The sequence below is a fragment of the Polyodon spathula genome, chromosome 52 (assembly GCF_017654505.1).
Source record: "Polyodon spathula isolate WHYD16114869_AA chromosome 52, ASM1765450v1, whole genome shotgun sequence".
In the NCBI taxonomy this organism is placed as follows: Eukaryota; Metazoa; Chordata; class Actinopteri; order Acipenseriformes; family Polyodontidae; genus Polyodon; species Polyodon spathula.
Window position 1 is genome coordinate 246,439 of NC_054585.1, and position 12,013 is coordinate 258,451.

Below are 12,013 nucleotides of genomic sequence, written 5' to 3' on the forward strand. Positions count from 1 at the left end.
TGTGGCATTGTGTACATTAGGCTGGAGTTATGAGTAAAGAATGCTGGGGCTTCTGGGTTTAAGTACCACCATGTAAGATAATATTATACCATATCGTTGATAAACTGTAATGCAGAAAAATCTGTTAGATAAATTGTGTAATATAAATTGCTGCATATCCCCTTGGCTGGAAGGTGACATTCAAGGACATTAGAAATGCATGTAGCAAAGGAGAAGCCATACTAATGGGGGATTTCAACTTGTAGCAATTCACTTGCTCCATAAAGTGGGTGTAAGTTTCACGCACCTTTCCCTTTTATTAGGGTCAGTAGCCTGGCCAGGTTAAAACTTAATTTCCCATAGTTCCTTGCTATCACCCTCTGTTCATCCTCTCCTCCCATTGGCTCATTCAGATATCCACTCCTCCAATCTCAGAGCTCCTTGGAAGCCAAAACAGTTTAAAGCTGGCTGGCTAGGCCAGGAGAGAACTCCCTTTTCTCGTGAGGAATCCATTTTACAAATAACAGCATATTACTTAGTTACAATGTAACTAACTTTATTTTAGATAAATACAAGTGCATCCATTTACTCTTTTGTTAAAATCTTGTACTTTGTCTAAACCTTTCTTTTTTGTTTACACTGTTACTTGTTTAAGTTTAGTTGCTGGTCAAGGTCTGTTTAGGGTTTGTTTTTGTTAGTGTGTTCAGTCACCATTTTGTTCCTGATCCTCCTGATATTTTCTAAAATGGCTGTTCACCATTCAACCCGGTACTACTCAGACTCACTATTTTCTACGATCGCTATTTTTTTCCATCAACCTTCATCCATCATCATTAGTACAGGACTCTATTTGGGACTTTATTTGGTGGTGAGATTATTCCTCTTCTGTTTGCTTTTTTCTCCTACTTTACTTTGGTTCCTGTAATTTTGGTTTTGTTCTTTTATTTTGGATTATATGTGCATTGCTAAACTGGACTTTTTAGCCCTAAATTTCATTCATCATCCATTGCCATCAAGACTGTCTTTGTAATTTGTTTCCCCTGTATAATTATTCATTCACCTTTGTCTTTTTGGCCTGTCAGTGTGTTGCTTTTGTGTTAGTTTGGATGTTTGTTTAGTTCACTTTACTTTCTTACTCACCTGTACTTTCCCCTAAATGTTCTCTGCAATAAGTTGTTGTGCTTATATTTCATTTATTACATTATAGTTTACAACAATGAACAGTTTGTTCGTGAAATTGACACCTCCGACATCCCTGTTTTTGCTATCTGTCAGTCTTGACAACTTAGTTAGCAATAGATATTGGGCCAGTAGTATCTCCTTAGGGAGGACAGTACAACTGCTTCTCAATTGTGCAGAGTGATCGTTACAAACTTCAACTTCCATATAAATTCTAAAACCCGGTGGGAAGAACGACGGACAAAATTGAAATGGTAGAAATGACAAATGACTGCTTCCTAACACAATTTGTCAAGGCACTGACTAGAGGGGAGGCATGCCTTGATTTAGTCTTTTCAAATAACAAAAGACAGAATAACTAAAACAGAGGTCAGCGAACCACTAGCAAACACAGACCACAACATGGTCTCATTTGAAGTGCTTTTTAAAACCCCAAATGTAATGACTAAAGCTAAGGTTTAGAATTTTAGAAAAGCAAACTATGAAGGTATGAAACAGACTAACAGAAGTAGATTGGAGTAAAATAGAGAAGACAACAGAAAAAAGGATGGCTGTTCTTCAAAAATTTAGTACTAGAGGCGCAAAACAATTACATCCCTAAAGTAGACAAATCTAAAATGTAAAACTAAAAATTGCCAAAATGGTTTAATAGATCAATTAAAAAAGATATTCAGCGAAAAAAGGCACTTTATAGAGCATTAAAAAAGGACCAAAAAGAAAGTATGCAGAAAGAGTACACAGAACTGCAAACGCAAGTCAAAAAGGAAGTTAGAAAGGCCAAGAGAGAAATAGAAATGAACATTGGTAAGGGGTCTAAAACCAATTCCAAAATGTTTTTCCAATATTACAACAGCAAGAGAACATTCAAAGAGGAGGTTAAATGTCTAAGAGATAGAAATGGCAAAATCAGACAAAAAAAAAGCAAATATATTAAAAGATTACTTTTCACAAGTTTTTACAAAGGAGGAGGTGGACAACATGCCCCACATGTCATCCAGTTCCTATCCAGTTTTAAATAACTTTAGCATAACTGAGGCAGAAGTGTTAAAGGGACTAGGAGCTCTTAAAATAAACAAATCCCCTGGGCCGGATGAGATCCGCCCAATAGTACTCAAAGAAATGAAAGAAGTAATTTACAAACCGCTAACCAAGATCATGCAACAGTCTCTTGACACAGGGGTTGTACCGACAGACTGGAAAATTGCAAACGTAATACCGATCCACAAAAAGGGAAACAAAACTGAACCAGGTAACTACAGATCAATAAGCCTGACTTCTATTATATGCAAACTTATGGAAACTATAATAAGATCCAAAATGGAAAATTACCTATATGGTAACAGGGTCCTGGGAGGCAGTCAACATGGTTTTAGAAAAGGGAGATCGTGTCTAACTAACTTGCTTGATTTTTTTGAGGATGCAACATCGATAATGGATAATTGCAGAGCATATGACATGGTTTATTTAGATTTCCAGAAAGCTTTTGACAAAGTCCAGCACAAAAGATTAATTCTCAAACTGAACGCAGTTGGGATTCAAGGAAACGCATGTACATGTATTAGGGAGTGGTTAACATGTAGAAAACAGAAAGTACTGATTAGAGAAAAAACCTCAGAATGGAGTGTGGTAACCAGTGGTGTACCACAGGGATCAGTATTAGGTCCTCTGCTATTCCTAATCTACATTAATGATTTAGATTCTGGTATAGTAAGCAAACTTGTTAAATTTGCAGACGACACAAAAGTAGGAGGAGTGACAAACACTGTTGCAGCAGCAAAGGTCATTCAAAATGATCTAGACAAGATTCAGAACTGGGCAGACACATGGCAAATGACATTTAATAGAGAAAAGTGTAAGGTACTGCACGCAGGAAATAAAAATGTACATTATAAATATCATATGGGAGATACTGAAATTGGAGAAGGAATCTATGAAAAAGACCTAGGGGTTTTTGTTGAAGAAATGTCTTCATCTGGACAATGTGGGGAAACTATAAAAAAGGCTAACAAGATGCTCGGATACATTGTGAAAAGTGTTGAATTTAAATCAAGGAAAGTAATGTTAAAACTGTACAATGTATTAGTAAGACCTCATCTTGAATATTGTGTTCAGTTCTGGTCACCTCACTACAAAAAGGATATTGCTGCTCTAGAAAGAGTGCAAAGAGCGAGCAGAAATTTTTCCTGGTATAAAAGGCATGTTGTATGCAGACAGGCTAAAAGAATTGAATTTATTCAGTCTTCAGAGAAGACCTAAATCGTGAGGGTCTTGAACCAACTCCCCTGTAATGTTGTTGAAGTTGACACCCAGGGATCCTTCAAGAAGCTGCTTGATGAGATTCTGGGATCAATAAGCTACTAACAACCAAATAAGCAAGATGGGTCGAATGGCCACCTCTCGTTTGTAAAATTTCTTATGTTTTTATATCTCACTAGGAACACTAAGAGATCACGGAATGGTAAACACAAAATGTTCAGATATATTTCTTTTCCATGTGTGTATAACTATTCAAAAACACAGGAAATTCCACATCTCACTTACAGATGTACTCTAATCTGTATTGCAGTCTTTAGATTTCTAATAGTCTCAAATATTCCTATCCTACTAACATGTGATTCTCTTTAATGCGAGCATAAATCCAGTATCAAGCCAAATATTTTGAATGTAACCATATGTGATTCTTATTTCACTTTACACTTTGTGAGATGCTAGACAGTTCTGCCTTTTAATTTGACTTCACTTAATACATACTGCAAAGTCCAGTTCATAGTTTCTCCCATACTCAATTAAAACTGATGCTATCTTTAATTTTATAATTGTAAATACTTAAAATAACCTGCTTATACCTCCAAAAATCTCATAAAAAAGTTAATCTGACAATTTTTTTTTTATGAATTTAGCTTGGTGAGTTGATTTTCCAAAATAAAAATACGAAAGGTTTTGGAATCCACGCTGGCAAGACGGGAGACGCTATATGATCATGTCTGGTATTCATTTTGTTGCGATAGTCCAGAGTTTTAGACTATGTAAGTAGCATTAAATATCTTTACTGTACCACACTGTATGACACGTGTTTGGATAATACAGGGTTTGGGTAATCAAGTGGTAGCTGTAATAACACATGTTATTTTTAACAGAAAAAAGACAAGGCTGCAGTTGTCACAGCTTCAAAGCACTTTACTACTATAATTGAGCTAAAGAAAGAAGTTCACTCCCTGACTAGTGTAAATGATTTTCAACAATGCTTTGATATTATGAAAGAGAAAAGGGAGAAAGTTAAAGGACAGGATGAGGAACTCAAAGCAGCCTCTCAACTAGATTAGTGACAGAGCACTGAAACTCTCCACACACACACACTGCACAAGCTCCGCCTACTCACCATGATCTCATCCTGGAGGGGGTTGCCATGGCAACAGCAGCAAAGCAAAGAGAAGGGGTAAGAGAGTTATTAGAAAAAGCAAAAGAACAAAGCAGTAGAAGATCGGTCTTGCTGGACTTTGAATGCAAATCAAGGGTAAACCAAGGGGAATGCATCAGGTAAACCAGGAAATTGTAATAAAACGGTGGCACTTTTTTTGCAACAGTAAGTATAATGGCATTGGTATCCCAGTGAGTTCCCTAGTAAAGGCACTGCGGTTTGGAGTGAGCATTGCCAGTGAGGTTCCTGCTTACGCCAAGTTGCCAATCTTGGCTGAGGGCCCACTTAGGACAGAAGGCCTGCATTGGCTTTTGTGCTCCCACAGGGTTAGGGTGGACCATTGGCTGGTGCTAGTTGACCTCATGAGGCCACCCCTATTAGTGAGGAGCCAGGCACTGACTTACCAGGCTGGATCTCCAGGTTCATTAACTTTAACAAAGCCATAATATACAACAGGGCACAACAAATTATACAATAGTTATTGAGCTTATAAAATACCCCCCTGAACACAGGGAAGCAGTTCAGATTGATTATATGCTGGGACATCCTCAGATCAGTCTGGCCCAGAGTGACCCGGAGAGGGCAGCTTCAGAAAGCCTGCCACAGATTCACGGCTGATTCCTATTTACCTGATTGCCGGCGGCTTTCTTCTTGCTCATCTGGCTGCTCCTCTGTTGGGCACTGAGCATGAATAAAACAGACAAAAAACACTGAAAACTCATTCTTATTTAAGTAGAAATAAAAGTATAAATAAAAAAAATCCTACATGTATCTGAAATGAAAAGTTATCGTTGAATAAGGGATCAGTGAAGTTGCAGCTAGGTACAAGTGTGTATTATTGCCATTAAGAACTGAAACACTGTTTAGATTTTGTTTTGCTAGATTGTACTAGGAAGGCTGACATTGATTTTTAAAGATCAGTTAAATAGTATTGTATTCATTAGAATGGAATATTGAGAAATAATGACTTGGTACATAAATAAATTCTCTTACTTGGCAAATCCAATAAAATCCTCATGGTTTGTGTTCATGTAAGCCAGTTCAATATCTATCAGCAACATCACCTATCAACAGACAGACACTGTTATTAACTCAAGGGAGAAAACAGAGGGTCCTATTATTGTCCTTAATATTAAACCACTTTCCTTGAAGTGTAGCTCTAACCACAACGCAACAACTCCCAGTCCCTCATCTCTAACAGACAGACCACACTGCCTCTCTCCTAGTCCTTCAGATTTTATCACTAGCTTATACCACATCCCTTCAAGACTCTCAGCTCGAACTACCAGACCAGTGCTTTTCAATCTTTTTTGTTCACTGACTGCTTGATTTATTTTTTTTTCTCAGCGGACCACACAATAACAGCATAGCTTACTGAAAAATAAGCACATTAAAAAAATCACTATAATATTAAGAAAACCATAGACTTACGTTTCTTACATTTAGTTTTAAAGAATGGTTCTAGTTTACTTTTCATTAACACTAGATTAACCATTAGATCACATAGCTTCCTCCCAGTCCCTCAGCCACACAGTTATCCAGACCTCATGGTGGGGCTGGGTGACTCACCTGGTTCTTGGTTCTGCTCTCGCGGTCTCGGATGTGCGTGGTGACAATGCGCTCCATCTCTTCTCGAAGGAGGGGGTACTGTCCCAGCTGAAAGACAGAAGGGCAGACCCGTGGAAAACCAGGGGAGTCGGGGGGTGCTACAGGGAGCCAGGCGCACAATCCCTGGCTGACTACTGCTGCTCAAAGCAAGACAGAACACTGGTCCTATTTATCACCAGTGTTCTGTATTGCTTGAGCTCTGCTCCGCTGGGATAAGTACCATCACATTGTGGCACGTCAGACAAACTCATTTACATAGTGACTGAGTGATTGATCTTATGCAGTGCTATCCAAAATATTACATTTATACATTTATAAATGTTTGTGGCAGAGCAAAGCTCTGCCATTTAGAAATTGGCAGGGATGGGGTTAATTTGGTGTCAGCAGTGGGATATAGCACCTCCAGGAGGCTCTTTTAAAAAAAAAAAAAAAAAAAAAAAAAAAAAAAAAAAAAAAAAACACTGCAGTACTGCTCCAAGCCTCCCAGAGGCACTATATTCCACTTCTGACACCAAATGTGGCAGGCTGGTGAGTGGATAGAGGCCCAGAGACAGCCTGCAGTTAAAAAAAAAATACTAATTTTATTATAAATACACAAAATAAAAATGCACAAGGGCAAAAATAAAGGGATTTAAACATAAATAAAGCAATACAAAAAAAAGCAAAACTTACAAAATTAAGGTTTCCAGGCTGGGCAATGCCTTCACTGGATTCACCAAAAAACCCCACAAACACCAACCTACTTCCTCAGCTCCCTCCTCCTCAATGAGGAAGCAGAGGCCTCCTTTTATGTCAGGTGGCTGGGTGCTGATTGATCATTAATTAACCTAATCAACTAATCAACCCCAGCCACCTGAACATAATAAACCCAGAAAGGTAGGGGAAATTAACCCCATCCCTGCCAATTTCTAAATGGCAGAGCTTTGCTCTGCCACAATGTTTTACAAATATCTGATGATTATCTATCCAGAGGTACCAAGATATGTACTAAGGGATCTGATTAGTGGGGTTAACATGTTAATGCTTAAGGTATACCTAACACCTTCAGCAATCTAAATACATGTAGTATATTAGTGGATAGACAGAGATAGTAAACTCTAATTGGCAAACACAGCATCAAATTGTTATAGCATGCGAAATGATGAAAGCTGCAATGCCTCCACTTACCTACTGTATATGACAACAGTATGAACTCATGGAAGTGCTTTAAATTGTGCTTTAACCCCTAATGAAAAGTACATCTAAAAACATATTTTACTGCATGTCCATTTAACCCTTTTAGCACAGTATAGACACATAAGCAATCACAAGGGAATCTCACTCTGAATTGTGTGCTCTAACATTTCTGAACTGGATTGCACTCTGCTAAAGCATGCAATTTAACCACACTTAATATACTTCAGCATTTTCAACAACCAATTTCAAATTCAATTACCTTTAGATGGGAAATTATGTTTTATGGAAATTTGCCAGGACAAGTGGATATTTATTTGGATTGTAGTCAAGTTGTCAACTTCTCTACACTTGTTTTCTCTTTCCCCAAAACATTTTCTTCCACGTCAAAGGTAATAAATGAGGTCCTTAGTCCAACATACAGCACTTTTATAGTGCTTTTAAATAATAGCTCTCTCTCATTAATAACATGCACTGTGAGGTCTTACAGCTATTATATAACACCTCTCTCTCATTAATAACATGCACTGTGAGGTCTTACAGCTATTATATAACAGCTCTCTCTCATTAATAACATGCACTGTGAGGTCTTACAGCTATTATATAACAGCTCCCTCTCTCTCATTAATAACATGCACTGTGAGGTCTTACAGCTATTATATAACAGCTCTCTCTCATTAATAACATGCACTGTGAGGTCTTACAGCTATTATGTAACAGCTCTCTCTCATTAATAACATGCACTGTGAGGTCTTACAGCTATTATATAACACCTCTCTCTCATTAATAACATGCACTGTGAGGTCTTACAGCTATTATATAACACCTCTCTCTCTCTCATTAATAACATGCACTGTGGGGTCTTACAGCTATTATATAACAGCTCTCTCTCATTAATAACATGCACTGTGAGGTCTTACAGCTATTATATAACACCTCTCTCTCTCATTAATAACATGCACTGTGGGGTCTTACAGCTATTATATAACAGCTCTCTCTCTCTCATTAATAACATGCACTGTGAGGTCTTACAGCTATTATATAACACCTCTCTCATTAATAACATGCACTGTGGGGTCTTACAGCTATTATAACACTCCTGCACTCATGATACATGCAAAGGCACACTTCCATAATTTCTTGATTATCATAAGCATTAGCAATTATCACTATTCCCCTGATTGTTGTGTTAAATATTTTTGTTCTTTGTTTCTTGCTGTTTATACTAATAACTAATTCCTGATACCTGCTTCCTGATACAGAATCACTTCCTGTTTCAGCTTCACTCCCATGGCTACAAGTGTCACCAGTCCATGGAGTTGACCTTTAGCACAGGAAGTGATATATCAAGAAGCAGTGGTTTGAACTACACCTATTGCATTGTGCTTAACAAGTCTGTGATAAGATCAATGATAATGCTGCTAATAGTAAAACAAATACAGTTGAGGTTCTCTCTCCTTCAGTCTAATCAAAACCAAACCAAAGCTAAAGTGCTGAATGAAGCACAGTGAGGAGAGGCATTGCAGCTTCAGTACAGATCCTTCACTAAACATCCAGCAGCCAGTGTAAAGTAGCCACAGCCTTGCACACCAATGCTTTTCATGCACAAACCAAAAGGGTACCAGGTTATTAGTTTAAAATCTGAATAAATCGTATAGACAGAAAGGCAGGCTGGCAGGCAGGCACAGGAGAGGATTGACCAACACAGAGACAGGAAACAGGATGGGACGGGACAGAACTGCACATGTGGTCTCCTGTGGATTTTACATTCATAATCAATAAATAAATAGGTACCCACACCCACACTCCAGCCACCCATGGAGTCAGGATCTTTCCTCCTCCTGAGAAAAGTTAGGGGTCCAGAGTAGCTACTGTAAGTATCTAAACAGCGGTGAGGTTTGCATGGATAAGATACTGTAATACTGCAATTAACATTAAAACAGCTTTCCAGCACTTTGCATTCTAAAAATAAGTACTAACTACTCCATCCTCTGCTCTCTAGCCCTGCACCTTGATAATGAGCACTAGTCTAAACACTGTAATCTCAGCTCTCCGGCCCTGCACCTTGATAATGAGCACTAGTCTAAACACTGCAATCTCAGCTCTCCAGCGCTGCACCTGATAATGAGCACTAGTCTAAACACTGCAATCTCAGCTCTCCGGCCCTGCACCTTGATAATGAGCACTAGTCTAAACACTGCAATCTCAGCTCTCCGGCCCTGCACCTTGATAATGAGCACTAGTCTAAACACTGCAATCTCAGCTCTCCAGCGCTGCACCTGATAATGAGCACTAGTCTAAACACTGCAATCTCAGCTCTCCGGCCCTGCACCTTGATAATGAGCACTAGTCTAAACACTGCAATCTCAGCTCTCCAGCCCTGCACCTTGATAATGAGCACTAGTCTAAACACTGCAATCTCAGCTCTCCAGCGCTGCACCTGATAATGAGCACTAGTCTAAACACTGTAATCTCATCTCTCCGGCCCTGCACCTTGATAATGAGTACTAGTCTAAACACTGTAATCTCAGCTCTCCAGCCCTGCACTTTGATAATGAATACTAGTCTAAACACTGCAATCTCAGCTCTCCAGCTCTGTCACACTGCACCTTAAATGAGTGCTAACCAAGGTTTTAAGTAATGGGTTGACACAAGAAGTAAAAGTGTACCAGAAAGAGTCTGCATGTCCTTATTTAAGGTAAGCAATTACTCTAAACACTCCCTTCTCTTGTGCTGTCACCTAAATACCTAACGAATGAGCAGTAGCCAAATGCCGTACTCAGTACCAATCTCATCAAAATCCACAGGACATCACATGACTCCTTTTACCCAGTGAAGAAGCAATAGTGTATAAAATGCCTCTGTTAGTCAACGTGAGATAAACAAATCTCCCAGAACTTCAATAAATGAACAGATATGGATATAAATGAATAGATATGGATATAAATGAATAGATATGGACAGAAATGGGTAAAAAAAAAAAAGTTTAGCAAAAGAAAACTGCATATTTAGTAAATGCAAAATAAAATGCTTAAGGGTTTGAGTATATTTGTTGGTTTTAAAAGAAACAGTAAAGTAAAATGACAACTAAAGATAAGTCTGTGGTAGTGATAGACCAATAGCAGCTGTGTTTGAACTGTAATCCCCTGGGCTTGCTTCTCAATTGGGGTCCGAGCTACAGAACTGCGTTGGGATCACTGTGCTGTAGCTTAGGAATATGGGAACCTGCACCCTCTCTATGCAATAGTGGCACTGTATTTGTATCCTATGTTGTAAATCAAGTACAGCGCTCCCTCAATATTTGACTATTGATTATCCATGAATCTGGTGAACTATCTATTAGGCAGTAAATTGTACAAATCCTGTATGTTCCAGTATAAGGGGCCTAAGCCAATTCACTGTTCTCTTTATTTCAATGTCAGATTGCCAAACAAATGCCCCTCTTCAGAAGGGCAGTATATACTGTACCAGTATGGGCATTGCTTTCTGAGCTTTATACTCACACTGGCTGAGATGTATAAATCGTTACCCCAAAGTACTATGTAATGAATCTCTGTCTGGATTTCTTTTTACATTTGTAACTCATTGCACATTGGAGTAAAGACCTAAGTCTAAACCACAAGTCAATTCATATGAAGACACATTTAACTGTGGGTGTCACAGAATTCACATTTATTTAGGTTGTCCTAAAGAAGTGCCAATCAGCAGCCATTAAAATCTAAGCACTAAACCAGTTTCAGGTATTTTAAGGGAAAATTGTGGCATTCTTATTAATCCTGTTGGAAAACAATGGTGCAAGTTATCTATGGAGAGCAAAGTTTTAAAGATTTAAAAAAGGCAGTCATATTTATTTCAACAGAAAATCGAAGGATCCTTCCAAACATGGTTGACAGCTGACCCCTTCAAAACTGTGAACTCGTCTGCCACTACTGACTCCACTGTGAAGGAGTCACCTTCAGGGCTGGCACTGGTGCTAGGCTGTGACGACCCCTTGCATCAGGCACCTATAGCTGTCTACAGTGATGCCCTGACTATCTTGTTCCATATTGGGGTTGATGTGCACCACAACAATGGGTGCTTGGCTCAATAAAGTAAAGTTAGCATAATTCACAATTCTAAGTTCTGGCTTTTGTTTATAAGTGTAAGTGTATATAATGTGATGTATATGAGAAGCAATGTGTAAAAGGCCATCCTTTTCATTGCTGAAAACTGAATCCTGCCCTGGTCACTCATGATTGGCTCACAATAATACTAGTCAGAAACACTGGGCTAGATTCTCAAAGCAGGTAATTCCCAATTGCTAACAACAACTAACAAGAAACAACCTACTTACAATCCTTGAATTAGGGTAGGAGTGGGGATGGTAGGGGTTCCTTGTCCTGTTGTTGATTCAATTTGACAAAGTTTTTAGATCAATCAGCCGCTAGGAGCTGGACGAGCTTTGATTAGCCGAATGACGACCTCATGTTCATGCATGTTCTTAACAGAAGTGCCTTAGTTGTTTTTTTTCTAGTTTGTTAATATTACTTGGAGTATTTTTCCTGAAAAATTGAGCTATGACATATTAAAATAAATAGCTTTGAGAATGTAGCCCACTATCAATAATAACCAGGTGTGTTATTGGTGTGCCTTAGCAGGAAGAAAACAAATGAAATA

The 12,013-nt window shown here is 38.6% G+C and overlaps 1 protein-coding gene across 12 annotated transcripts in view; it reads right to left on the minus strand.

The window, feature by feature from the left end:
• Nucleotides 1-12,013, minus strand: part of LOC121307062 (dynamin-1-like) — a 126,940-nt gene that overhangs the window by 68,876 nt on the left and 46,051 nt on the right. For 8 of the 12 annotated variants that reach the window (XM_041239169.1, XM_041239168.1, XM_041239165.1 and 5 more), the window contains exons 11-14: nucleotides 6,146-6,232; nucleotides 5,570-5,640; nucleotides 5,206-5,257; nucleotides 4,538-4,549 (exon numbers count right to left, since the gene is read on the minus strand). In XM_041239169.1, coding sequence (XP_041095103.1) covers nucleotides 4,538-4,549; nucleotides 5,206-5,257; nucleotides 5,570-5,640; nucleotides 6,146-6,232 — 222 coding nt within the window. The remainder of the gene's footprint in view (nucleotides 1-4,537; nucleotides 4,550-5,205; nucleotides 5,258-5,569; nucleotides 5,641-6,145; nucleotides 6,233-12,013) is intronic. The other 4 variants (XM_041239167.1, XM_041239163.1, XM_041239166.1 and 1 more) reach the window with 1 other exon arrangement.